Source organism: Cydia pomonella, chromosome 18 (assembly GCF_033807575.1).
Source record: "Cydia pomonella isolate Wapato2018A chromosome 18, ilCydPomo1, whole genome shotgun sequence".
NCBI lineage: Eukaryota > Metazoa > Arthropoda > Insecta > Lepidoptera > Tortricidae > Cydia > Cydia pomonella.
In genome coordinates this window covers 12251194-12277298 of record NC_084720.1, presented here as the reverse complement: position 1 = coordinate 12277298, position 26105 = coordinate 12251194, and the positions used below count along the sequence as shown (strand labels likewise).

Below are 26105 nucleotides of genomic sequence, written 5' to 3'. Positions count from 1 at the left end.
ACACGAACAAAGTGCCAAAAATATGTATACACTACCTTATGGCCCATATATTGAAGCAGTGTGTATATAAGTTTGTCCGTATAGATGTTGAATACCTTGTCTCTATTACTACTACTACTACTACTCCGTAAACGATACAAAGGGCCAAAATTACGGCCGTTACGGCCGTGCGACGACTTCCGTGACAAGAAAAAAATAATCTCAAACATGCTCGGAAATGGTCGCATTTTATTTGTAAATCAAAGACGTAAAATTAGGTAATGCAATCTCGCACTAAGTTGGCGATTCAAGATCTCGCACGAAAAATCTGAATCGAGATAGTGTATTCGAGATCTCGACCTTCAGACTTTCGAAATCGAGATTTTACTAAGTAATTAAAAATATGTTATTCTGATTTAAAATCTCGAAGAATTCCATATCTTTATTCTACTTAGGTATGCCATGTTATATTTTAATGACAAAAATAATAATTTAACGATTTATTTAGCCATTTATTAAAAATACAATAAAAATTTAATATCATATATATATTTAATATAGATTCTTATAAATCGACATTAATGTAATTTGTACTGTAATCATATGTTGTGAAATAAATAAATCTAATCTATCAAAACAGAGGCAAGGTCCAAGACGCAGGCTTCGTCAATATATATACGTAAACGGGCAAATAACATCCACAACACGCTTCGTCATCATATTATGCACCTATCCTACAAAATATATCCACAACACGTTTCGTTACGGCCTACCTAGTATCTATATAATAAAAAACTATAAACAAATGGAAACCTACCACCACTCTGATTTTCATCCGGACCAAAAGTGCCAAAAATACTGGCGGCATTGCCTGACTGAATGGCCAGTGATATTTGTGTGACCAGGAAAGAACCAGAGCGAGGGTCGCAGCCCCTTTCTTTCAGCCATCGCCCTATGTTCTTGATAAAGGCTTTTGCCTCGCCACACCAAGGGCTCGCCGTCTCGACGTCAACCGGAACAAAATCGTACACTTGTTCAAGGTTGGCGTATTTGCGGTGTTTCGCACTTTCAGCCGCTGCGCCTGCTTTGTACGTGTAATAAGCTCGCCTTATCAGATGCCACTTTTATGAAATAAGAAAATAAATTCTTCTTCACTTCACTTAAGAAACCACGTAATAAAGAGAAGAAGCAGAGTCATTAACAGTTGTTATTTTTGACAAGCACCGAGCAACTTATAACAAAAAATAGGCGACCAATAATCATATAAATAATTGTGGATACGCTAAGATCCTCCGATTCTTCCGCACATAGTGCGCCACAGTGCTTTTATCGTCAGCAAAAGCCGGTCGCATACAATAGCACTATCTGGACAACATAAATCTAAGACCAAAAGGAAGTGACTTTTTGCAACAAAAAAAAAACCTTTTCACCTTTTTTAGTTTTATTTCTCTACATAATCTACTTTCAACTCCATACACTTCATCCAACGATGTTCCAGTTTTTTCAACACCTCCAAAAATATGTTTTTGTCAAACCCTGAAAAATATGCTTCAGTTTCAGTTATGACTTCCTCATTTGATGAAAATCTTTTCCCACCGAGCTATTTCTTCATGTTTGGGAATTTAAAAAAAATCACATGGGGCCATATCTGGAGAATAAGGTGGGTGGGGCAGTATATCGTAACGCAATTCTACTAATTTGGCTGTTGCGACTGCTGACGAGTGTGCAGGGGCATTGTCATGGTGAAAAAGGATTTTCTTCTTTGCCAGATGTGGCCGTTTCTTTCTTCACAACTTCCGCGTAAAAAAATTTCAACAAATAATCATAATAAGGGCCATTTATTGTTTTACCTTTCTCTAAATAATCTGTATAAATAACCCCTTGGCTTTCCCAAAAAACAGTGGCCATTACCTTTCCTGCCGAATTAACGGTTTTCGCTTTCTTTGGGGCCCGTTCGTTAACAGAAGTCCCCTGTTTTGACTGATTTTTCGTCTCTGGCGTATAATGGTGGATCCACGTTTCATCTACCGTCACAAATCGACGTAAAAATTCATTAGGATTACGCTTGTATTTGGCTAAGCATTGCTCGGAAGTTGTTTCACGAAGTCGTTTTTGATCGGCTGTCAGCAAACGCGGCACCCATCTCGCGGAAAGCTTTTTCATATTCAAAATATTATGCAAGATATGAGAAACTCGCTCAGATGAAATGTGTACAGTCTCAGCTATCTCACGAATCTTCACTCGACGGTCATCCAAAACAATATCGTGAACTTTATATTCACGACATCATCAGTGGTCACTTCAATCGGCCTTCCAGAGCGTTCTGCGTCATTGGTAGTGGTACGTCCAGAACGAAATTCTGTAAACCACTTATTCGTACCATTCCATGAGAAGGAGCAGATTCCCCATAATATTTTTTTAAACAGTTTTCAGTCTCTTGAATAGTTTTTCCACATAAAAAGTAATGTTTAATTAACAAATTCGCTTTTCACCATTTTCCAACAATTTTCCGATCGTATTTGACATATGCCTCAACAACAACCTTGAAATCCCACGTAGGGTTACTTCTCAGGAATGCTCTGACGTTAATATTTTTTTTATTAGAATAAAAGATTAAAAAAATAAAATTTTCGAACAAAAAGAAACACACTGTGTTAATCTTTGGCAGTGTTTTTGACAATTTGTTCGAAATATTTGATAATGATGTAATTTTTCAAAAATCCAGAAGCTTATTAGTGTCATAAATAAAAAATATAATCAAAAAGGTCGAAGAAGGTTCCATACTATTCTTTGAGGATATTACCTTAGGAGCTACAGGCTGCTCCAAAGTAAAAGATGGTAATTTGTTAATTTCTTCGAAATGGATACACCGGTTGTTATCATACTTTGTACACTGGTTCCAAATACCCTAATGCATATGTACATTTAGGATTTGTCCAACACTGTATATACTGCCTACGAATAGATTGCCTGTTGTGACTTGTGACCTCTATCCAATTGTCTTTGTTTCTGTTTCTGTACATATATTGTGAACAACGTGCATTATAAGAAGTGCAATAAAGAGTATTGTACTGTATATTAATCGACATCTCGACCGAGATTGCAAAAATCAAGATTTCCTGTCAACGAGATTGAATCTCGAAAATTCGTGCAAGATCTCGAAATTGCGAGATCAAGATTGCATTCCCTACGTAAAATGCACAATGGAGCCGGCCCGGCCGATCGAAATATTTTACAAATAGCTCCAACATAGGTTTTACCTGTCAAACCGTAGAATTGTGTCAAATTCTCGTTTGTATAGCCTTGACGAGACAGACAGGTAAAACCTTTGCTGACGCCGTCAATGCAAACCTTTGACAGTTGCCAACGCCATTTTATCCCATTGTCGACAACGCAGCGCCACCGCGCGCTCGGCGCGGACGCAGCGGACAAAAACGAAATTAGTATGTTTATTCCTAGGAATAAAATAACCCATACAATTCCATTTTTGTTCACTGCGCGTGTCGAGGCGCCGCGCTCGGCGGCCGGCGCGTCGCTGCACGCGATGCTGGGTGCGCGCAGCATCGCAGAAGTAGGTATTTCTTTCCATTCCTCGGCAAAAATGTACTAATTCTATTTTTTTTCTCAAAGATGCTCGGAAATGGCCGCATTTTGTTTGTAAATGGAAGGCGCAAAGTGTCAAATTTTTTATCCCAGCGGCGACAACGCGGGGCAGCCCGCCCCCGGCGCGGACGCAGCGGACAAAAATGAAATTCGTATGTTTCAGTTTACTTCTAAGAGTAAACTCTTCTAAGAATAACCGATACTATAGTACATTGTGCAACCCCCCTGGCTAAGTGAAATTTTGTATACGAGTTTGCAATATTCTTACCTCCGGAGTTACACACAATGTTTTTCATCACACTTGCGAAGAAAAAACTAAATTTTAGCGAAATAATTCTTTAATACGGTGACATACCAAACATTCGTCCGCGATTTTGTAATTTCTTGACACGTGACACTCCCTAGGGAGTTATAGCTTTTTTTCATAATCTATAACTACCGCGGGAACAATATAGGCCTTTGTCTTTCAGTAAACCTGCATGAAATAATATCTTTTTCTAGCAAATGTGATGAAAATTTCATTTTCGTCCGCTGCGAGCAGGGCCCCAGCCGCCACGGCGCTGCATGCGGCCGGTTGTGCGGTGCGCGTAATATTGCGTAAGGAACGTGTGCATAACGTATGCGACATTCTAAATATTTTATAAGTTTATTGTATATCCTCACATGTTTGAGAATAGCACTATGAATACATCGGTCAAGCCGAAGCTAGGGTACCTCGGTAAGAAAATGCCTTTCTTTCCATCCCTTGGCAACAATGTACTAATCTGTAATACAAGGAGCGGTCGGTGGCTGCTGTTAGGCGTGCCAATCACGATGTACGTCTCGGCCAATGTTTCATGTACGGAAGGTGGAGATAAGGAACGAAATCTCCATATACCAAAAAGAGTCATCAAAAAACTTTAAATAGGTGGCGCTACAATACCTAGAGTACTTAACTACTTAACTTACTTCCTTTAAAAAAATCTAATCATTAGACAGCGCAATTCACTCCGTCAATAACGCCTAGGTTCTTAGCTACTCTAGCGCTACTCTGGAGAGATTTGGAACTATTATTTATAGCTGACAGCTGGACACTTTTGCAACAGTTCTACCATAAGAGATGCCACTCCTATTCCACACTCCATAGTTTCATGTGCAAAAAAATCCATATTCAAACATCTATTACAAGTCTGACACCTTGGAAACCTATTACCTGACAATTTGGAAACGTTAATCAGACAATATGTTAAATTGATTTCAGTTTTTTGTTCGCAGGAATGGCGCAGCTGTGTGCAACGAACATTGGTACGATATGTACTGCAGGACAGATCATGTATTAGATTTTTTTGAATGCTGCAAATTCGCTTGCATCCGGACACTCACTTTAAAATTGTAGCCTGCCGCTCGGGCACTTCTAATACTTAATAGTACATATTAAACAGTGTAAAAGGAATAAAATTGACTTAACATTCGGATGGTTTACGTTGAAATCTCGGGGGTGCTAACTTTAACTAATTATCGTATTGTAAAAGGCGTAGTCAGCTTTCATAAAAGTTTAGCCTTTTCATCGGAAGGACGTCGATATTTTTTCTATATATCGCCCAAGTATGAGAGCTTCCTTTACTTAGGAATATGAAATAATTTTCTCTCACGATTTAAGCAAATATATAGAATTATAAGAGATACAAAAATAAAACGACGTATATCCTATGAAATTGCCAAACTTGTGGAAGATTTTTCTCCTCTATTCGACTATTCCTTTTCAAGACTATTCGACTATAACTTCTTCATTAGCTTTACGGGTTACGAAAATAGTTATAACTACTTGGCGATACAAAAGGTTGACTCGATTTATAGAAATAATTAGTACTGTGTAATTAAAGTCTCAAATTAGCTCGTGTCTCCTGTCTGGTCTCATAGTGGCCGTAAGTCATTTTTACTAGATAAATAATCGTTTCTCCACTATATTGACCAGAAAGCGAGGACTGGCCTTAATACTTAGTAATCGTAAGACTTGCAGTACGAGTCAATAAATGTGCTCGAAGACTATATGTATAAGGGCATTCTTAGAAAAAAGTATGCGTTCTTCTGAAAATGTTCAACTTTTGTTTTTATTCCTAATTTCTCACAGTCAGTATTGCATACCCCTGTCCCCCAATTTGGCAAGCTACGAAAGGACCACAATATACGAATGTTATTAGTTGTGATTTTATATGTGCAATGTTAGACTCCTCATAAGGGAATGAAGCTATGTATTTTGTGTATTTTATTTTTGAAGGATCACATTACATACATCGCATTTATTTACCAAAAACGTATCCTTAAACTGACCTTCCTTACGATTTTATTCGAATTTCATCTGATTTGTTGTGATAAACATAGTATTTTATTTACATAACAAAAAAAAATTATATGTATGTAAAAATCATAGTTAATTCTGTATATTTCAAATTTAATTTTGGGCATGTCTATTTATTCAATGGGGAGTTAAATGAAATATGTATTCATGTGTTTCAATGTGTAATTAAGCATTTTGTACAATAGAAATAATCTTTTGTTAAGCTATGTATAATGTGTATATTGATGGGTTATTCCCACTAGTTACCACCAAGTTGTTTTTCCCCAGTAGTTAGGTACCACTGGTAAAACGTGGGTTTTTTCCCCGGTAGATACCACCAAAATGTTGTTAGCGTTCAATACTAATAAAAACTATGAATATAGTGCTTTGATCAATAATTAATTAAAAGTTAAATTTAATATGACTTAATTAGTTTAATTTTATGTCGTTTATTGTTTCAGTAAACTGCCTTCATAGTGATAAAAATAGTCTGTCTTTGATTACTTTGTTTGTTCGTTCGTATATTTGTGACGTTATTTATTGAAAGGGACCTTATTGTCGATTATATACATACAACGCTGAGCTACGCAGTGCGGCGTAAGCGCCCTCGACCAAAGAGCCAGGTTTCATAGATAACGTCACAATTAATTCAATTTACAATTAATAAGATAAATTTCATCCCCACTTTAATTTCTTAAATATTTATTTTTTGCGGTTTTAATATTTTTGATCACTTAAGGCAGTTTACTGAAACACTAATTGACTTAAAATTATATATTAAAGCACTCTATATTGTACTATTTCTACGTGTTTATTATTATTGAACTCTTAACATTTTGCTAGTAACTACTTAGAAAAAAAATCCCACTTTTTCCCAGTAGATACCACTGGTAACAACTTGGTGGTACCTAGTGGGAATAACCTCATATTGATTTAGAATCTGATGTGACTAAATTTACATAATCTTTACCATGCCTTGCTTTGAATTATTGCCAAATTTGATACACAGTTTTCATTAATCAAAATTTTGATATAAAAATAAGATAAATTTTAACATCTTCTTAAGAATCATTGAGTGGTAAAAATGTAATCAAATGGGAGGATTGCTTGCAAGGTAAGAAAGACATGATTACATAATAGGTTATTTTAAGTTTAGCACATTGTAATGATGTAATATTTTGTAAGGTTACAATATGCAAAAACACATTTGTAAGGTGTAATTCATGAGAGTAAATGTTAAAAAACAACGTTCGTTTATATTTTATTAAATATAAATCTACACATTTACATGATTCGTTTTCAAGAAAAACGGTTCTTCAAAGGCCATTCCTACTAAATAACAGCTACAATCACTGAAAATGTGTAACAAATTAAGAATTATCAAAGAGAATTTGAAATAGAGGTGGACTGTCAAAGAAAACTTTGTAGCCACAATAAATTTACTGCAATCTTTCGACACATGATTAGTTTCTGTTTGGCCCAATGGTTGACTGGTAGAGAATGCCTAAGTCCGCAAATGATTAAAACTTAAAAAAAAAAAAAATTAAAATTATTTATTTCTATACAGAAACACTTCATCTTTCATTTGACTTTGATCCTTATTCTATCACTGAAATGTGTTAAATTTGTTTAATATCAAAAGTGGCGCCATCTAATAGATCAAAGGCCGAAGGTATGTGGCTGCAAAATTTTCTTTGACAATCCACCTCTATATCAATTCTCTTTGGAATTACATAGTATTTCAAGATTTTCAAAGGACCATTGGGCAGCTTTGTATGGAGCTTGGTCCACAAAACCAACAGAAATGAGTTAGATCATTAGATAGGTATTGCTATGTACTTCATTTCGTTCCATGGGCACCAAGCGGAATTCCAGTGCAGAACTGAGATATTTGTATTTTAGGCAAAATGTCATCACCCTTATTACCAAGTCAATAGAGTCCAAGTAAGTAAATTAAATCTAATGACCTATTTCTGTTGCTTTTTGGACCATTTTGATGCCTAGTCCATTTTATTTAGTGCTCAAATTAACATGTCTTGCTATCAATCATCAACATACTTAACATTGTTCCACAGACAGCCAATTTAGTTAGTACTTAGTACAGTCAGCATCAAAAGTAGCGGATCAAACAGTGCTTCAAAAGTATCTACCATTCTGTAACAGCTTAACAAAAAGCGGTAGTTCTACCTGTAGAACAATTTAGACTGTAGAAGATATACATTTGAACGTTAAATTTAGGCATTTATCTACATTTAGAAAATTTATTCGGAATATTACTTTTGGTAGCTACACTTGCAACTGACTATATGCACTGACAGTGACCCAGGTCACTACTATTTTATTTTACAGATTAGGTTGAACATTTGTAAGGTGCATTGGCTAACTTACAAAGCGGGTTAATTTTGAAAATGGCTAATTATTACAATGTCAGAAGCATTTCATACATTAGCAACACTTACGCTACCGCAATCCTTATCACGGCACCTCGCTTACTGTTGTTATAATAGGAAGTGCTTCTAGTTCAGTAGATATTAGCAATTTTCAACATTACTCCGCTTTTGAAGCTAACCCAATTCACCCTATATGATGTTCAAAAATGTCTTGAAAGATTTTAAACCCCTAAATTCATCAATTGGGATGATAGAGAGGCAAATAGAGGTATAAATGTCGACGCCGGATCCCTCAATCATCTCCGCTATGCTATGCCGATGGCATCGTCGTCATCTCCGAAAATTCACATGAACTACAACACCAACACATTTTAGAGGAACTGTAAGCCACGCCACTAATAATGAATATGAATAAAACAAAAGTTATGGCAACAGTAGACTTATCCCAAAGCTCCATATGTATGTATGTATATACTTTATTGTACATAGAAATAAAAACACGAAAATCACAGTTACAGAGTAAATTAAATACAACAAAGGTGAACTTATCCCTGTATGGGATCTCTTCCAGTTAACCTTTGAGGAAATGAGTAAAACAGAAGTAACGGTGAATGAATGACAAACACAAACAAAAGTGTACAATCACTGAAATTAATGAAATGCACGTTTTGAATACACATTGATACAAATATACATACCATATCATTGGACACCCAACCTTTAGAACAAATGACAATACAACTGTCTCGGACAGCAAATGAGGCTTAGAGCAGACTCGATGATGGCGGAGATCAGCCGGAGGATACAGATGGCCTGGGCTGCCTTTTAGTAAACTAAAGAATGTGCTCAAAGCTATAATACCTCAATCACTGAAGACCAAACAAAATGTTTAACCAATGTGTACAGTTCGCCATGACCTACGCTTGCGAAACGTGGACGCTAACGATGTGCGGAATGAAGAGGGTCAAAGGAGAATTTGAACTGAAACGAGGAGATCCGGCGAGAGACCAAAGTAGTAGACAGTTGGTGGAGTGATTGCTACTCTGAAATGGACCTGAGCCGGGCACGTATGTCGCGAGGTGATAGAAGCTGGAGCAAGTGAGTCCTAGCGTGGAGGCCTCGTTCAAAGAGACCGGATCACAGTCATCACAGATCTCAACTAGATGGGGAGGTGACATCAAAAAAAAAATTGCATGCAGACTGCAGGAGATAAGCAGCTAATCGGGCTGCTTGGAGATTTGGACAGGCATATGGCCGTGTGCCCAAGAGTGGACACACATGCTGAGGAAGAATAAGAAGATCCCATAAACCATTTCTGTTTGACACCACACTCAAAATGTTTATTCATTGTACAGTCAAAGTGAAAACATTCACAGAAGGAAACTATGTATGTACATGTCAACTAAATATACTGACATAGCACAGCTGTTAAAAATACAATACTTATGTTTTTTAACTAACATTTTTGGTTGAGAGCCTAGGCCAATGTAACTTATATTTACACACCAAAATCAACACGTAATACAAGAACTCAACTGTCTAATGGAGTCTCATTGCAAATGATCTCATTCAATACGGTAAAAACGGAGTTCACCACCTCCGGTGATTTCATTTTAACAATACCATTGCTTTTGACCTCTGCTTTAAGCAGTGTGATTTTGAAGATATCCAAGAAAGATATGTCATACTGTATTATATGCATTATTTGTTTTTGCAAAATCTGGTATACTTGGCTTATGAGTTCTGACATGTTGTTCACCTCGTCTTTTAATCTGAAAAATAAAGGTTAACAATTTATCCTCTAGATTAATTACCTAGACAAATAAGTTTGCAGTTAAAAAAAAACAATGTAAGTATTTTGGTTTTGAAAACTTCAGAAATATCACCCCAGTTTAATTAGTTGTTTTAGCTAACACTAAATGTATCACAACAAATATTAATTAAAGACATGAAGATTTCTGTCTGTTCATCAATTTCATCATAAATTGCCGCACACATAGACCAATAGTGGGACCGGATTTTTGCCCTATAAGTTTCGATAATTCTAAAGAGTGAAAAGTGATGTTTATCTGGTATGGGACATATTTTTAAGCATATTTGTAATATATGAAGAAAATTTAGAACGAGCGTTAGATATAAATAAGGTATTTATGTATTTTTATTGATGAATTTTGAATATTGAATTAAAGTACAAAATTTAAGCATCGTCTTTTATAATATGTATGAGGCTTTATGCTATCAAATTTTTAGAAAAAAAATCAACGTGCTACTTTGTCAAACTCAAATTAGCTTATTATTTTGTCAATATTGAATTAAAGTTTGAAAAATCCACAATATCATATCTAAATTCTTAAGTTAATAGGCAAGGCAAAAAATTAGAAGAATAGGATATGTGCTTTACAATTAATATGCGTTTTTTGTCCTGTAAGATCTAATATTGAATTAAAGTCCGTAGAGATAAGTCTATTACTATAAAATAATATCTACAGCCATTTTATGGAAAGTAAGAAATATCTGTGTGTAGCTTGCATTGTAATAGTAAAATCAACTTAAAAAGGCGCGAAATTCATAACCACGCCGCGCTGGTCCGTGAACATGTCGGCTCGGCGCGCGGGAGCCTATCGTAGCCGACCTAGTGAGCGATAGATACCTCGCCCCGCCCGCGCCCACCGCTCAGCTTCGCAAGCGCTGTTTGTCTTTTCTTTCAAATCATTCATTTGTTTGTTTATCGTGCACATAAATTAGATGCGGACATTACATGAATTTAATTATAGAATAAAAGTTATTATGACTTCAAAATGAGTGAAAAATGTTTGATATGTGTACTGTACTGACTTAGTAACAGAGAAAAAACGAGGAATTGAGCAGCTAATAACTGCGAGCAAATAATCTTTCTTGGTGATGGGAAAGTTAAATATTTCTACGGGAAGGAGGAACTACGTTTCCATAAAAAGTGTAGATTATACATTGAGTCGAAGGCTATAACGGCGTACAAAAGACTAATGGAGGTGGCATCAGAGGACTTACCGCGAACCACATTCGACGTGTTGCCTCCCTGTCATACTTACGTACGAATTGACAAGTGCAACAGAGAGGTAACACGTCGAACGTGGTTCGCGATAGGCCCTCAAATGTACAGCCAAGTGACGATGATGAAAATTAAATTTTTAAAACTTTTGTCTTTTGTTACCATTGTGTTAGCCGCCTGTACTTACTTTCAACATATATTAGTAGTTTATGTTACTGCTACATAATAAAAGGCATTAAAATACACGAGTGTGGGCTTAGGAAACGAACGAAGTGAGTTTCTTAAAAAGATCACACGAGTGTTTTAATGCCTAATTATCTTATATCTTTAAACGAGCAATTCTTGTATATATATTTTTTCGGGATCTCGGAAACGGCTCTAACGATTTTGCTGAAATTTGGTATATGGGGGTTTTTGGGGGTAAACAATCGATCTAGATTAGTCTATGTTTGGGAAAACGCGTGTTTTCGAGTTTTCATGCGTTTTTCTTTCGACGCAGAATATGGTCGCTAATTTCGTGTTGCCGGCAACTGTCCGTCTGGTCCAGCGGGTTAAGACGCGGACTGCTAAACGAGTGTTACGGGTTCGAATCTCACCTGGTGACTAACTTTTGTTTTTTTTTATATGTTCAATTTTATATATAATTTTTTTAATTTTTATTGTTTTAGACAAGTTTAATTTAGTAAAAGAATGTAGTTAAGATTATCACCTATACACCACCATATTACAATAAATAGTTAGTTATAACCGAGCAAAGCTCGGTCGCCCAGGTACTGTATAGTTATTGCAGGTAGTTCGCAATCACATTTTTAGCACAGGCATTATAAGAGAGGTATGGGCATTGTAAATGTCATCTGGCTCTGTGTGGTAGGGCACAGCACAGCGGATGCCATTCCAGATCTAGAGCAGAACCCAACTGGGGAAGTACCTCCACCTTACAGAAAATCGCAGCCAAATAACACTAGACCCTAGTCATAGTGTTGTGTTCCTGCCGGTGAGTAAGGTTGCCAGAGCTCAACGAGGGGTGGGAGGGTGTTAGGGTCGGCAACGCGCATGTAACTCCTCTGGAGTTGCAGGCGTACATAGGCTACGGATACTGCTTACCATCAGGCAGGCCGTATGCTTGTTTGCCACCGACGTAGTATAAAAATAAATTAATAATATGATATCAATTTTCAAATTCAAAATGGCGGACATGTTTTATAACTTATTTTAAGAAATTATGAGTAGTTTAAGACTTTAAAAAGCAAGAAATTGTTTCTTGCTTCTGTTTGTATATGTACCATGTAGTATTTGATGTTTTCATTATTTTTGAAAGTCCTCTGGGTGCCGATTACGAAAATGACATCCATTATGGAACCCAAGATGGCGGACATTCATTTTTCTTAAAAATCGGTATGGGTGTCATCTCCGAGGTTCTTCGAGGTTCCGATTACGAAAATGACGTCCATTTTGCAATCCAAGATGGCGAACATTATTTTTTCTTAAAAATCGATATGGGTGTCATCTCCGAGGTTCCTCGGGGATCCGATTACGAAAATGACGTTCATTTTGAAATCCAAGATGGCGGAAATTATTTTTTCTTAAGTCGATATGGGTGTCATATCCGAGGTTCCTCGGGATTCCGATTACGAAAATGACGTCTATTTTGAAATCCAAGATGGCGGACATTAATTTTTCTTAAAAATCGATATGGGTGTCATCTCAGAGGTTCCTCGGGGATCCGATTACGAAAATGACGTTCATTTTGAAATCCAAGATGGCGGACATTAATTTTTCTTAAAAATCGATATGGGTGTCATCTCCGAGGTTCCTCGGGGATCCGATTACGAAAATGACGTTCATTTTGAAATCCAAGATGGCGGAAATTATTTTTTCTTAAGTCGATATGGGTGTCATATCCGAGGTTCCTCGGGATTCCGATTACGAAAATGACGTCTATTTTGAAATCCAAGATGGCGGACATTAATTTTTCTTAAAAATCGATATGGGTGTCATCCTGAGGTTCCTCGGGGTTCCGATTACGAAAATGACGTCTATTTTGAAATCCAAGATGGCGGACATTAATTTTTCTTAAAAATCGATATGGGTGTCATCTCCAAGGTTCCTCGGGGTTCCAATTACAAAAATGACGTCAATTTTGGCGGTTCTTGTTGGTGCAGATTTCAAAAATAGAGACCATTTTAGAATTAAAGGTGGTTGATATCACGGCTACACACATCGACACCCATTTCAAAAAGTAGCGTCCGCCATATTTATTTTCAAAATAGATGCCATTTTTGAAATCCACTCCCCTAAAAACCCAGAAAACAACACCCATGACGACTTTTTCAAAAAAGTGACGTCCGCCATCTTTATTTCCAAAATGGACGTCATTTGTAAAATTAGTACACATACATCATACAACATGAAAACTAAAAACATTTCCATCCTCTTTTGGGCAGTTGTGTAAGTCTGTGATAACCCTAGGTAGGTACGGAGACCTTGAGCGGTGTCGGCATTTACGCAAACATCAAAGGCGTCGTAGACCAGCGGTTGAACAAAAATGGGTTTCGATAATATTAAAGTTTTTTCTTTTTTGATATGTCATTGGGAGTATGTTAAATAATACTTTGGTAAAAAGTTAGAAATTTTAAGGTTGAGCTTTCGGTTATATTTAAATATTTTAATTTTTGCTAATAACTAAGTAAATATAGAATTAAAGTTACAGAAAACTTTAGCATATCGAATAACACTTCAATTTATGTACAATTTTCAGTTTTTAGAAATCTGGAACAGCTGCTTTCTAGTAAACGTAAAAACACGAGTTATTTTGTAAATATAGAATTAGAGTTGCTGATATTGCAAAATTACGATATTATCGATCAACTTAGTATTCTAGTAAAAAGTTAGACATGTAGACAATGTGCTTGTCTAGATATTGATTTCAGGTTAAGCAGTATAGCTAATATTGAATTAAAGTTTGTAGAGTTAATAATAATCGATCATCAACAATGATCTCAGTTACTAAACAAAAATTTAGAAATATAAAATCACGGCGACACTCATTACTGATATGTATGCATTCCTTGCTTATATAAATACGTTACGTTTCAAACGCGCGGCAAGTTTGCGCGCGCCGCGCGCTATGGCAGGAGGCAGCGAACAACGGTAGTGGGGAGCGGGGTGCCCTTGACTGCGTCTACGGTCCATCAAAAAAATTCCTAAAGCGTGTTTTAAATTAATAGCAATAGAAAATTGTTATTTTGTTGTTACTATAATAGGTATTGCCCGCGGTTTCGTTCACGTAGAATTCGTTATCGCGTTACATGAATATTATTTATTTATTTAAACTTTATTGAACAAACAAAAAAAAAACACAAATGGCGGACTTAATGCCAAAAGGCATTCTCTACCAGTCAACCATTGGGTCAAATAGAGACAAAAAAAACACATTCTCATACAGATGACCACCCTTCCTTGTACCATTTTAAAAGCCAGTTGCAGCTTTTCTTTCCCGATTTTTTTCAGATGTTTGGACTTGGTATTTTCCTCGCGATAGTTATTTGTTTTAAGGGGAATGTTGTTGTTAACCGCTAATGCTAATATTGATAACCGATAGTTATATAGAGATACGTTATAAGGTATATGCACCCTCATGTTATTTATTTCTGATAAGAAATAAATATAAGACAAAATTCACAGTGATACATTTCAAGTAGGTTGCCTTGTAAGATTGCGTACGGATAGTATTTTTGTTTGTTATTTCATCGTATGATATATCAAATGAAAGCTTATTTGAAAGTTGCCGTATTAAAAAAGTTGGTCCAGTTAATGGTCGCCTAGATTAACCGATTTTTATATAAAATGTAGGCAACCATGGACTGGACCAACTTGTTAAAAAGGCAACCTAGTACAGTTAGTAATATAGTACCTGGGCGACTGAGCTTTGCTCGGTTATAACTATTTATTGTAATATGGTGGTGATAATGTACATAAACTTAAAAAGTAAAATGTGAACTGACAATTATTATTATTTACAATCGATTTTAACATTACAGCACTTGTCACAGAGTAACGCCATCTATTGTCGATTTCTCTTATTACATAGGTCATTTTTTTTTACTAAATTAAACTTGTGTAAAACAATAAAAATTAAAAAATTATATAATAACTTGAACATATAAAAAAAACAAAAGTTAGTCACCGAGCGAGATTCGAACCCGTAACACTCGTTTAGCAGTCCGCGTCTTAACCCGCTGGACCAGACGGACAGTGGCCGGCAACACGAAATTAGTGACCATATTCTGCGTCGAAAGAAAAACGCATGAAAACTCGAAAACATGCGTTTTCCCAAACATAAGACTAATCTAGATAGATTGTATACCCCCAAAAACCCTTATATACCAAATTTCAGCGAAATCGTTAGAGCCGTTTCCGAGATCACAGAAATATAATTATATATATATATACAAGAATTGCTCGTTTAAAGGTATGAGATAAAATAACTTTTCTTTTGATATATCATGTGACGTTTTCGTTTACACACTAAAAGCACAGTGTAAAAAGTAACAGTGGGCCGACGCCTTTGATGTTTGCGTAAATGCCGACACCGCTCAAGGTCTCCGTACCTACCTAGGGTTATCACAGACTTACACAACTGCCCAAAAGAGGATGGAAATGTTTTTAGTTTTCATGTTGTATGATGTATGTGTACTAATTTTACAAATGACGTCCATTTTGGAAATAAAGATGGATGACGTCACTTTTTTGAAAAAGTCGTCATGGGTGTTGTTTTCTGGGTTTTTAGGGGTGTGGATTTCAAAAATGGCATCTATTTTGAAAATAAATATGGCGGACGCTACTTTTTGAAATGGGTGTCGATGTGTGTAGCCGTGATATCAACCACCTTTAATTCTAAAATGGTCTCTATTTTTGAAATCTGCACCAACAAGAACCGCCAAAATTGACGTCATTTTTGTAATTGGAACCCCGAGGAACCTCGGAGATGACACCCATATCGATTTTTAAGAAAAATTAATGTCCGCCATCTTGGATTTCAAAATAGACGTCATTTTCGTAATCGGAATCCTGAGGAACCTCGGATATGACACCCATATCGACTTTTAAGAAAAAATATGTTCCGCCATCTTGGATTTCAAAATGAACCTCATTTTCGTAATCGGATCCCCGAGGAACCTCGGAGATGACACCCATATCGATTTTTAAGAAAAATTAATGTCCGCCATCTTGGATTTCAAAATGAACGTCATTTTCGTAATCGGAACCCCGAGGAACCTCGGAGATGACACCCATATCGATTTTTAAGAAAAATTAATGTCCGCCATCTTGGATTTCAAAATAGACGTCATTTTCGTAATCGGAATCCCGAGGAACCTCGGATATGACACCCATATCGACTTAAGAAAAAATAATTTCCGCCATCTTGGATTTCAAAATGAACGTCATTTTCGTAATCGGATCCCCGAGGAACCTCGGAGATGACACCCATATCGATTTTTAAGAAAAAATAATGTTCGCCATCTTGGATTGCAAAATGGACGTCATTTTCGTAATCGAAACCTCGAAGAACCTCGGAGATGACACCCATACCGATTTTTAAGAAAAATTAATGTCCGCCATCTTGGGTTCCATAATGGATGTCATTTTCGTAATCGGCACCCTGAGGACTTTCAAAAATAATGAAAACATCAAATACTACATGATACATATACAAACAGAAGCAAGAAACAATTTCTTGCTTTTTAATGTCTTAAACTACTCATAATTTCTTAAAATAAGTTATAAAACATGTCCGCCATTTTGAATTTGAAAATTGATATCATAATTATGATATATTTTTGTTTACACTGAGACAAATAATTAGCACATGTCGTATGAAATATTTTAATTGTGTGTTTTTTTTATTTTTTTTTATACTACGTCGGTGGCAAACAAGCATACGGCCTGCCTGATGGTAAGCAGTATCCGTAGCCTATGTACGCCTGCAACTCCAGAGGAGTTACATGCGCGTTGCCGACCCTAACACCCTCCCACCCCTCGTTGAGCTCTGGCAACCTTACTCACCGGCAGGAACACAACACTATGAGTAGGGTCTAGTGTTATTTGGCTGCGATTTTCTGTAAGGTGGAGGTACTTCCCCAGTTGGGTTCTGCTCTAGATCTGGAATGACATCCGCTGTGCTGTGCCCTACCACACAGAGCCAGATGACATTTACAATGCCCATACCTCTCTTATAATGCCTGTGCTAAAAATGTGATTGCGAACTACCTGCAATAACTATACAGTACCTGGGCGACCGAGCTTTGCTCGGTTATAATTAACTATTTATTGTAATATGGTGGTGTATAGGTGATAATCTTAACTACATTCTTTTACTAAATTAAACTTGTCTAAAACAATAAAAATTAAAAAAAATATATATAAAATTGAACATATAAAAAAAAAAGTTAGTCACCAGGCGAGATTCGAACCCGTAACACTCGTTTAGCAGTCCGCTTCTTAACCCGCTGGACCAGACGGACAGTGGCCGGCAACACGAAATTAGCGACCATATTCTGCATCGAAAGAAAAACGCATGAAAACTCGAAAACACGCGTTTTCCCAAACATAAGACTAATCTAGATCGATTGTTTACCCCCAAAAACCCCCATATACCAAATTTCAGCAAAATCGTTAGAGCCGTTTCCGAGATCCCGGAAATATATATATACAAGAATTGCTCGTTTAAAGGTATAAGATAATTAGGCATTAAAACACTCGTGTGATCTTTTTAAGAAACTCACTTCGTTCGTTTCCTAAGCCCACACTCGTGTATTTTAATGCCTTTTATTATGTAGCAGTAACATAAACTACTAATATATGTTGAAAGTAAGTACAGGCGGCTAACACAATGGTACCAAAAGACAAAAGTTTTGAAAATGTAATTTTCATCATCGTCACTTGGCTGTACATTTGAGGGCCTATCGCGAACCACGTTCGACGTGTTACCTCTCTGTCGCACTTGTAAATTCGTACGTAAGTATGACAGGGAGGCAACACGTCGAACGTGGTTCGCGGTAAGCCCTCTGATGCCACCTCCATTAGTCTTTTGTACGCCGGTATAGCCTTCGACTCAATGTATAATCTACACTTTTTATGGAAACGTAGTTCCTCCTTCCCGTAGAAATATTTAACTTTCCCATCACCAAGAAAGATTATTTGCTCGCAGTTATTAACTGCTCAATTCCTCGTTTTTTCTCTGTTACTAAGTCAGTACAGTACACATATCAAACATTTGTCACTCATTTTGAAGTCATAATAACTTTTATTCTATAATTAAATTCATGTAATGTCCGCATCTAATTTATGTGCACGATAAACAAACAAATGAATGATTTGAAAAAAAAGACAAACAGCGCTTGCGAAGCTGAGCGGGGGGCGCGGGCGGGGCGAGGTATCTATCGCTCACTAGGTCGGCTACGATAGGCTCCCGCGCGCCGAGCCGACATGTTGACGGACCAGCGCGGCGTGGTTATGAATTTCGCGCCTTTTTAAGTTGATTTTACTATTACAATGCAAGCTACACACAGATATTTCTACCTTTCCATAAAATGGCTGCATATATTATTTTATAGTAATAGACTTATCTCTACGGACTTTAATTCAATATTAGATCTTACAGGACAAAAAACGCTTATTAATTGTAAAGCACATATCCTATTCTTCTAATTTTTTGCCTTGCCTATTAACTTAAGAATTTAGATATGATATTGTGGATTTTTCAAACTTTAATTCAATATTGACAAAATAATAAGCTAATTTGAGTTTGACAAAGTAGCACGTTGATTTTTTTTCTAAAAAATTGATAGCATAAAGCCTCATACATATTATAAAAGACGATGCTTAAATTTTGTACTTTAATTCAATATTCAAAATTCATCAATAAAAATACATAAATACCTTATTTATATCTAACGCTCGTTCTAAATTTTCTTCATATATTACAAATATGCTTAAAAATATGTCCCATACCAGATAAACATCACTTTTCACTCTTTAGAATTATCGAAACTTATAGGGCAAAAATCCGGTCCCACTATTGGTCTAGTCGGCCCACTGTTACTTTTTACACTGTGCTTTTAGTGTGTAAACGAAAACGTCACATGATATATCAAAAGAAAAGTTATTTTATCTTATACCTTTAAACGAGCAATTCTTGTATATATATATAGTACCTGGGCGACCGAGCTTTGCTCGGTTATAACTATTTATTGTAATATGGTGGTGTATAGGTGATAATCTTAACTACATTTTTTTACTAAATTAAACTTGTCTAAAACAATAAAAATTAAAAATTTATATATAAAATTGAACATATAAAAAAAAAACAAAAGTTAGTCACCGGGCGAGATTAGAACCCGTAACACTCGTTTAGCAGTCCGCGTCTTAACCCGCTGGACAAGACTGACAGTGGCCGGCAACACGAAATTAGCGACCATATTCTGCGTCGAAAGAAAAACGCATGAAAACTCGAAAACACGCGTTTTCCCAAACATAAGACTAATCTAGATCGATTGTTTACCCCCAAAAACCCCCATATACCAAATTTCAGCAAAATCGTTAGAGCCGTTTCCGAGATCCCGGAAATATAAATATATATATACAAGAATTGCTCGTTTAAAGGTATAAGATATATATATATTTCTGTGATCTCGGAAACGGCTCTAACGATTTCGCTGAAATTTGGTATATAGGGGTTTTTGGGGGTATACAATCTATCTAGATTAGTCTTATGTTTGGGAAAACGCGTGTTTTCGAGTTTTCATGCGTTTTTCTTTCGACGCAGAATATAGTCACTAATTTCGTGTTGCCGGCCACTGTCCGTCTGATCCAGCGGGTTAAGACGCGGACTGCTAAACGAGTGTTACGGGTTCGAATCTCGCCCGGTGACTAACTTTTGTTTTTTTTTATATGTTCAAGTTTATATATAATTTTTTAATTTTTATTGTTTTACACAAGTTTAATTTAGTAAAAAAAAATGACCTATGTAATAAGAGAAATCGACAATAGATGGCGTTACTCTGTGACAAGTACTGTAAGGTTAAAATCGATTGTAAATAATAATAATTGTCAGTTCACATTTTACTTTTTAAGTTTATGTAGATTATCACCACCATATTACAATAAATAGTTATAACCGAGCAAAGCTCGGTCGCCCAGGTACTATATTACTAACTGTACTAGGTTGCCTTTTTAACAAGTTGGTCCAGTCCATGGTTGCCTACATTTTATATAAAAATCGGTTAATCTAGGCGACCATTAACTGGACCAACTTTTTTAATACGGCAACTTTCAAATAAGCTTTCATTTGATATATCATACGATGAAATAACAAACAAAAAAACTATCCGTACGCAATCTTACAAGGCAACCTACTTGAAATGTATCACTGTGAATTTTGTTTTACATTTATTTCTTATCAGAAATAAATAACATGAGGTTGCATATACCTTATAACGTAATATATAACTATCGGTTATCAATATTAGCATTAGCGGTTAACAACAACATTCCCCTTAAAACAAATAACTATCGCGAGGAAAATACCAAGTCCAAACATCTGAAAAAAATCGGGAAAGAAAAGCTGCAACTGGCTTTTAAAATGGTACAAGGAAGGGTGGTCATCTGTATGAGAATGTGTTTTTTTTGTCTCTATTTGACCCAATGGTTGACTGGTAGATAATGCCATTTGGCATTAAGTCCGCCATTTGTGTTTTTTTTTTGTTTGTGCAATAAAGTTTAAATAAATAAATAATATTCATGTAACGCGATAACGAATTCTACGTGAACGAAACCGCGGGCAATACCTATTATAGTAACAACAAAATAACAATTTTCTATTGCTATTAATTTAAAACACGCTTTGGGAATTTTTTTGATGGACCGTAGACGCAGTCAAGGGCACCCCGCTCCCCACTACCGTTGTTCGCTGCCTCCTGCCACAGCGCGCGGCGCGCGCAAACTTGCCGCGCGTTTGAAACGTAACGTATTTATATAAGCAAGGAATGCATACATATCAGTAATGAGTGTCGCCGTGATTTTATATTTCTAAATTTTTGTTTAGTAACTGAGATCATTGTTGATGATCGATTATTATTAACTCTACAAACTTTAATTCAATATTAGCTATACTGCTTAACCTGAAATCAATATCTAGACAAGCACATTGTCTACATGTCTAACTTTTTACTAGAATACTAAGTTGATCGATAATATCGTAATTTTGCAATATCAGCAACTCTAATTCTATATTTACAAAATAACTCGTGTTTTTACGTTTACCAGAAAGCAGCTGTTCCAGATTTCTAAAAACTGAAAATTGTACATAAATTGAAGTGTTATTCGATATGCTAAAGTTTTCTGTAACTTTAATTCTATATTTACTTAGTTATTAGCAAAAATTAAAATATTTAAATATAACCGAAAGCTCAACCTTAAAATTTCTAACTTTTTACCAAAGTATTATTTAACATACTCCCAATGACATATCAAAAAAGAAAAAACTTTAATATTATCGAAACCCATTATTGTTCAACCGCTGGTCTAACAGTGACATTGCATTATAATGGTTACAATAGAGTAGCAAAATTATGGAATACTTTGTATTAAAACAAAACAAAACCATGTATGTGGCTAAAACACAAAAACGTACGCATTCCACATGTAGTGTACGTCGCCGACTTCGAACCGAAGGTCAAGTTTGTTCTTGATGTCAACTGCCCCAGGAGTTGTGTAGGACATGACAAAAGGGTCAGATCCCCTTGCTGATGCACACTCCAGAAAACTGAAGCCAAACATCAGGAGTTGAGACTGAAACAAGAAAAAAAACTTTCACATAAGATTTGCTGAATTAAAGATAAGTATGAATATTCTATTCAATCTACCTTGTATCTTATAGATATGGTTAACATAACCCATCGATTTAACCCCTTTACCCCTTAGGGTCGGTTGCACCAAACCGTCTGTCATCGTTAAAGCGTTCGCTAAATTTTATTGTATGGGAAGTTTCATACCTCACTGCTGTCTGACGTTGATCAGGCCGCTAAATATGGTTGGTGCAACTGGCCCTTATTGTGGCAAATTTTTCCATGTCTATATGAAATGTAGCTAATTGACAGAAAGTTTTTAATTCTCACAATGTTAACCCATTCAGGGCCAGCGACTCAGATTATGGGTCATGCTAAAACAGTTCCGCACGGCCAGTGACTCACATGTGAGTCATAAATAAATTCTGATTTAAACATAAACGAAACGTAATTTGACGTAATAAGGTACGTATCCACTAAGTTAACGACCATTTCTATAAGGTATATTACGATAAAAATTATAAACGCGTGTTTTTTAATGAAAATAGAGCCTAGAATATTCAATTTTGGTTTACTATCAGTGCAATAAAGTAAATATACTAAAATTGTAGATACATACGCATTGCAAGCAAAAACAGATAAATCCATACTTTAAAGACACCAAAAATTTGTATATTTTAGAAGCTATTGTGATGGCTCAGGGTCACCGTGGCCTGGTGCTCAGGCTAAAATAAACTTTATTGGCTGGTTATAAAGCTTATGTCATATTGAAGCTGTTTGATATTGTACCATTTTACAACCGATTACTGGGGGCCTACCGTGAAAACCGAAATTCGCAAATTGCGGGGATCTTTCTCTTTTACTCTCACTAAGACGTAATTAGAGTGACAGAGAAAAATGCCCGCAATTGACGAATTACGATTTTCCCGGTAGCCGCCCTGTTTGGATGATAGCACGCAACATTTACCAACCCGTAGTTTAATAATATTTTGTTTTGTGTGAGGGGTGAGGCAAGGAGGATTTTCTTTTCTCCCACTGTACTTTTATTGTACACTGTATTTTTGGTGATCGTTGTATTGTATCATAGGCAATTATCTACTAACAATGATGTTAATATTCATTCATTTTTTTTCGTTTCAATATTAACAAGGCAGTTGAAACAGTCACCACTAACTAATACTGTATTATCATAATAGTATGTACACAAACAATAATTATTTATAAGTTTTATAAAATAAGGGAAGGGAAATGGGTCAAATTGAACTTCCGAGATTTGGACCCATAAAACAACAACAACAAGCACAGCAAGTTAAATATGTATAAAATAAAAATGTTCATTCCTACAAACTGCAATATATTTTTTTGATAGGCACAGAAAAAAAGGTAATATGTTGTTAAACTGACCAGATTCATAAGCGGCGATTTATTTACCATGCGCGCCAGGCCAGAGATCCATAAGCTGAGTCATATGTTTTAGCTAAAAACGGTTTATATGGTGGCCCGGCGTATTGTGTACTCTCGATGGGTCTTGGCCATGAATGGGTTAATATTAATGAAGGGTTAAATAATTAATGACTCCCTTTTATACAGAAAAAGTCTATAAGAGAGAGAGAGTTTTAAGAGAGGTATGGGCAATGTGAATGTCATCTCGCCTTGTGTGGTAGGGCACAGCCAGTGGATGTCATTCCAGATCTAGAGCAGAGTTCAACTGGGGAAGTACCTCCACCTTACAGAAAACCGCAGCCAAATAACACTTGACCCCACTCATAGTGTTGTGTTCCTGCCGGTGAGTAAGGTTGCCAGAGCTCAACGAGGGGGGTGGGGTTAGGGTCGGCAACGCGCATGTAACTCCTCTGGAGTTGCAGGTGTACATAGGCTACGGAGACTGCTTACCATCAGGCAGGCCGTATGCTTGTTTGCCACCGACGTAGTATAAAAAAAAATATATATATATTGAGTAGACCAAATTAATAAGCATAAATAGCACTGCATAGATAGTAGTTACATACTTACATGGTTATAACAAATAAAAATTACTTACCTGTGTAAAGCTCAATGGTTTTATATTGCAGTCAAATATTTTTTGTAACCAGATTTTAACAACATCTGCCACTTTTCGTTCTCCCCGCTCTAACATATAGGGCAAGTGAACAGTGCCTTCAGGAGCATTACTGACTCCCCAGGACATCAAGATCCCTGTGTATGCCATCTTAGTTTTACCACCATTTGTTGTTGTTGCTACATTTATCTGAAATCATATTTATTTGTGACAAACCACACACAAGCCTAATTATGCTTACTGTGGGATTTGGTCAGTTTATATAAAATTATTACATTTTAGAACTGGTGCATTCTGAACACATTCAATCATAATATTAGTAGGTCTATCACAAATAAATCTAAAAAAAATGCAAGATTCACTAAAATTTATGATTTAATTTATGTAAAATTATGTATGTAAACACTATTTTGGGTATAAGACTATAAACCAGACCATTAAATACAATAAACCAGAATGTTTATAAGGGATCTCTTCCAGTCAACGTTTGAGCATTATTATTCAATATTAACTTATTTATTTTTATTCAAACACATTAAATAGAGTCTGCGAAGCATGGGTGGCCTAGCGGTAAGAGTGTGCGACTTGCTATCCGGAGGTCGCGGGTTCAAAACCGGGCCATATGAATGAGTCTGAACACCAAAGGTTGCCCTTTAAGTTATCTGTAAGAGTTAAGAGACTTTCAGGGTGATGGACTGCTCTAGATTTAATCAAGTTCACTCTTTGAATGGCGATTTGTACAATAAGACTTGTAATTTAATGAGTGAGTAAATTATATTGATGGGTTTGTGGCATCCACAGTGTGGCAGATATATCAAGTCTAACCTTTAATAACATGACATTACGAGTCAAGGCACGAATTTAAATGACACGATCTACAGAGCACTAAGTCGAGTAACAATAAACTTGTTAGATTTGTTGTAAAACACTGATCATGTTCACAATTATTCTAAAACTTACCTTTAAAGCGTCAGCATCATCTTCACAATACTTCAATAGAGACTGTTGGTCAAATTGCACCGCAAAATTGACAGAAGACCTCGCAGACACGCTACTGACCAATGCTAGTCGAATTTTTGACGCATATTGCTTTAGCTTCACTCTGTTGTATTGTAAGTTGTTTAAAGGAGAAACTTTACTCAAGGTCCATTGACCCTCGTGATATATCACTGTGAAATAAAGAAAACACTTATTGAAATCTTTTATGTTCAGTGTAAATGTTGAATACAATTATATCAAAATTACCTGCTAAGGGGTCATTAATAAATTCAGCGTTGGTTGCCCATTGCCATGAGGGCTCAACATTTGAATGTAACATAGACATTTAATATGATCTATAACTAAACGAGATACATTCAAACATGTACGTGTTAATTCTGAAACCTATCACGTAAATACAATTTTACTTTACTATTTACTATGGTTTTGAATGAACTTGACGGATACGTTTTATAGTTAATACGTTACTTCAATTTTGACTTTTGACGTTACTTTCGCTTTGTTGGTAGTTGGTTGACGTAACGTTCTAAAACGAGTAATGATATCTTGGTTTTCATCAAAACTTTTTTTAGTCTTTGCGGAAAAAGAAGAGAAAAGAATACAATACTCACTAGGAATATAAGGGAACTCATACAATCTACGACTCATAGAATATTCCTAAAGATGGAGTCTAAGCCAGCTCAATAGCTACGGCTTGAGAACAAGGCAAGCACTTTATCGATATGGTTACAACGATTTTGGTTACTCAGCTGGCTTAGACTCCATCATCAATCTTTAGGAATATTATATCTATGACTGAGAACAGACAATGAGGGGGCCTTGCTACGACTCTACTCTGTCCGCTATCAGATGTTTTTATTTTTTGCCCCTACGGAAATTCTCA

General features: G+C 36.1%; 2 protein-coding genes across 2 annotated transcripts in view; one reads left to right on the top strand and one right to left on the bottom strand.

Annotated features, from left to right (window-relative positions):
• The window catches only part of LOC133527496 (ras-related protein Rab-2A), a 14792-nt gene extending 7642 nt beyond the window's left edge, over positions 1-7150 (top strand). The window contains exon 6 of the mRNA XM_061864531.1: positions 4837-7150. The gene's annotated coding sequence lies outside the window, so the exon portion shown is untranslated. The remainder of the gene's footprint in view (positions 1-4836) is intronic.
• On the bottom strand, positions 6069-26105 carry LOC133527494 (centromere protein L-like). Its single transcript, XM_061864529.1, has 5 exons — positions 25469-26105; positions 25184-25392; positions 24206-24412; positions 22011-22168; positions 6069-10061 (listed from the first exon to the last, which is right to left on the bottom strand). Exons 1-5 carry the CDS (start codon positions 25545-25547, stop codon positions 9821-9823), a joined length of 894 nt encoding a protein of 297 aa, XP_061720513.1. The 5' UTR covers positions 25548-26105; the 3' UTR covers positions 6069-9820.

Bases quoted from the DNA above. Each gene is read 5' to 3' on its own strand.
- LOC133527494 (XM_061864529.1), bottom strand. From the start codon at position 25,547: ATGTCTATGTTACATTCAAATGTTGAGCCCTCATGGCAATGGGCAACC. The intron at 25,393-25,468 runs GTAATTTTGATA...TTTATTTCACAG, and splicing joins TATTAATGACCCCTTAGCAG to TGATATATCACGAGGGTCAA. The intron at 22,169-24,205 runs GTAAGTAATTTT...TTCTTGTTTCAG, and splicing joins AACCATTGAGCTTTACACAG to TCTCAACTCCTGATGTTTGG.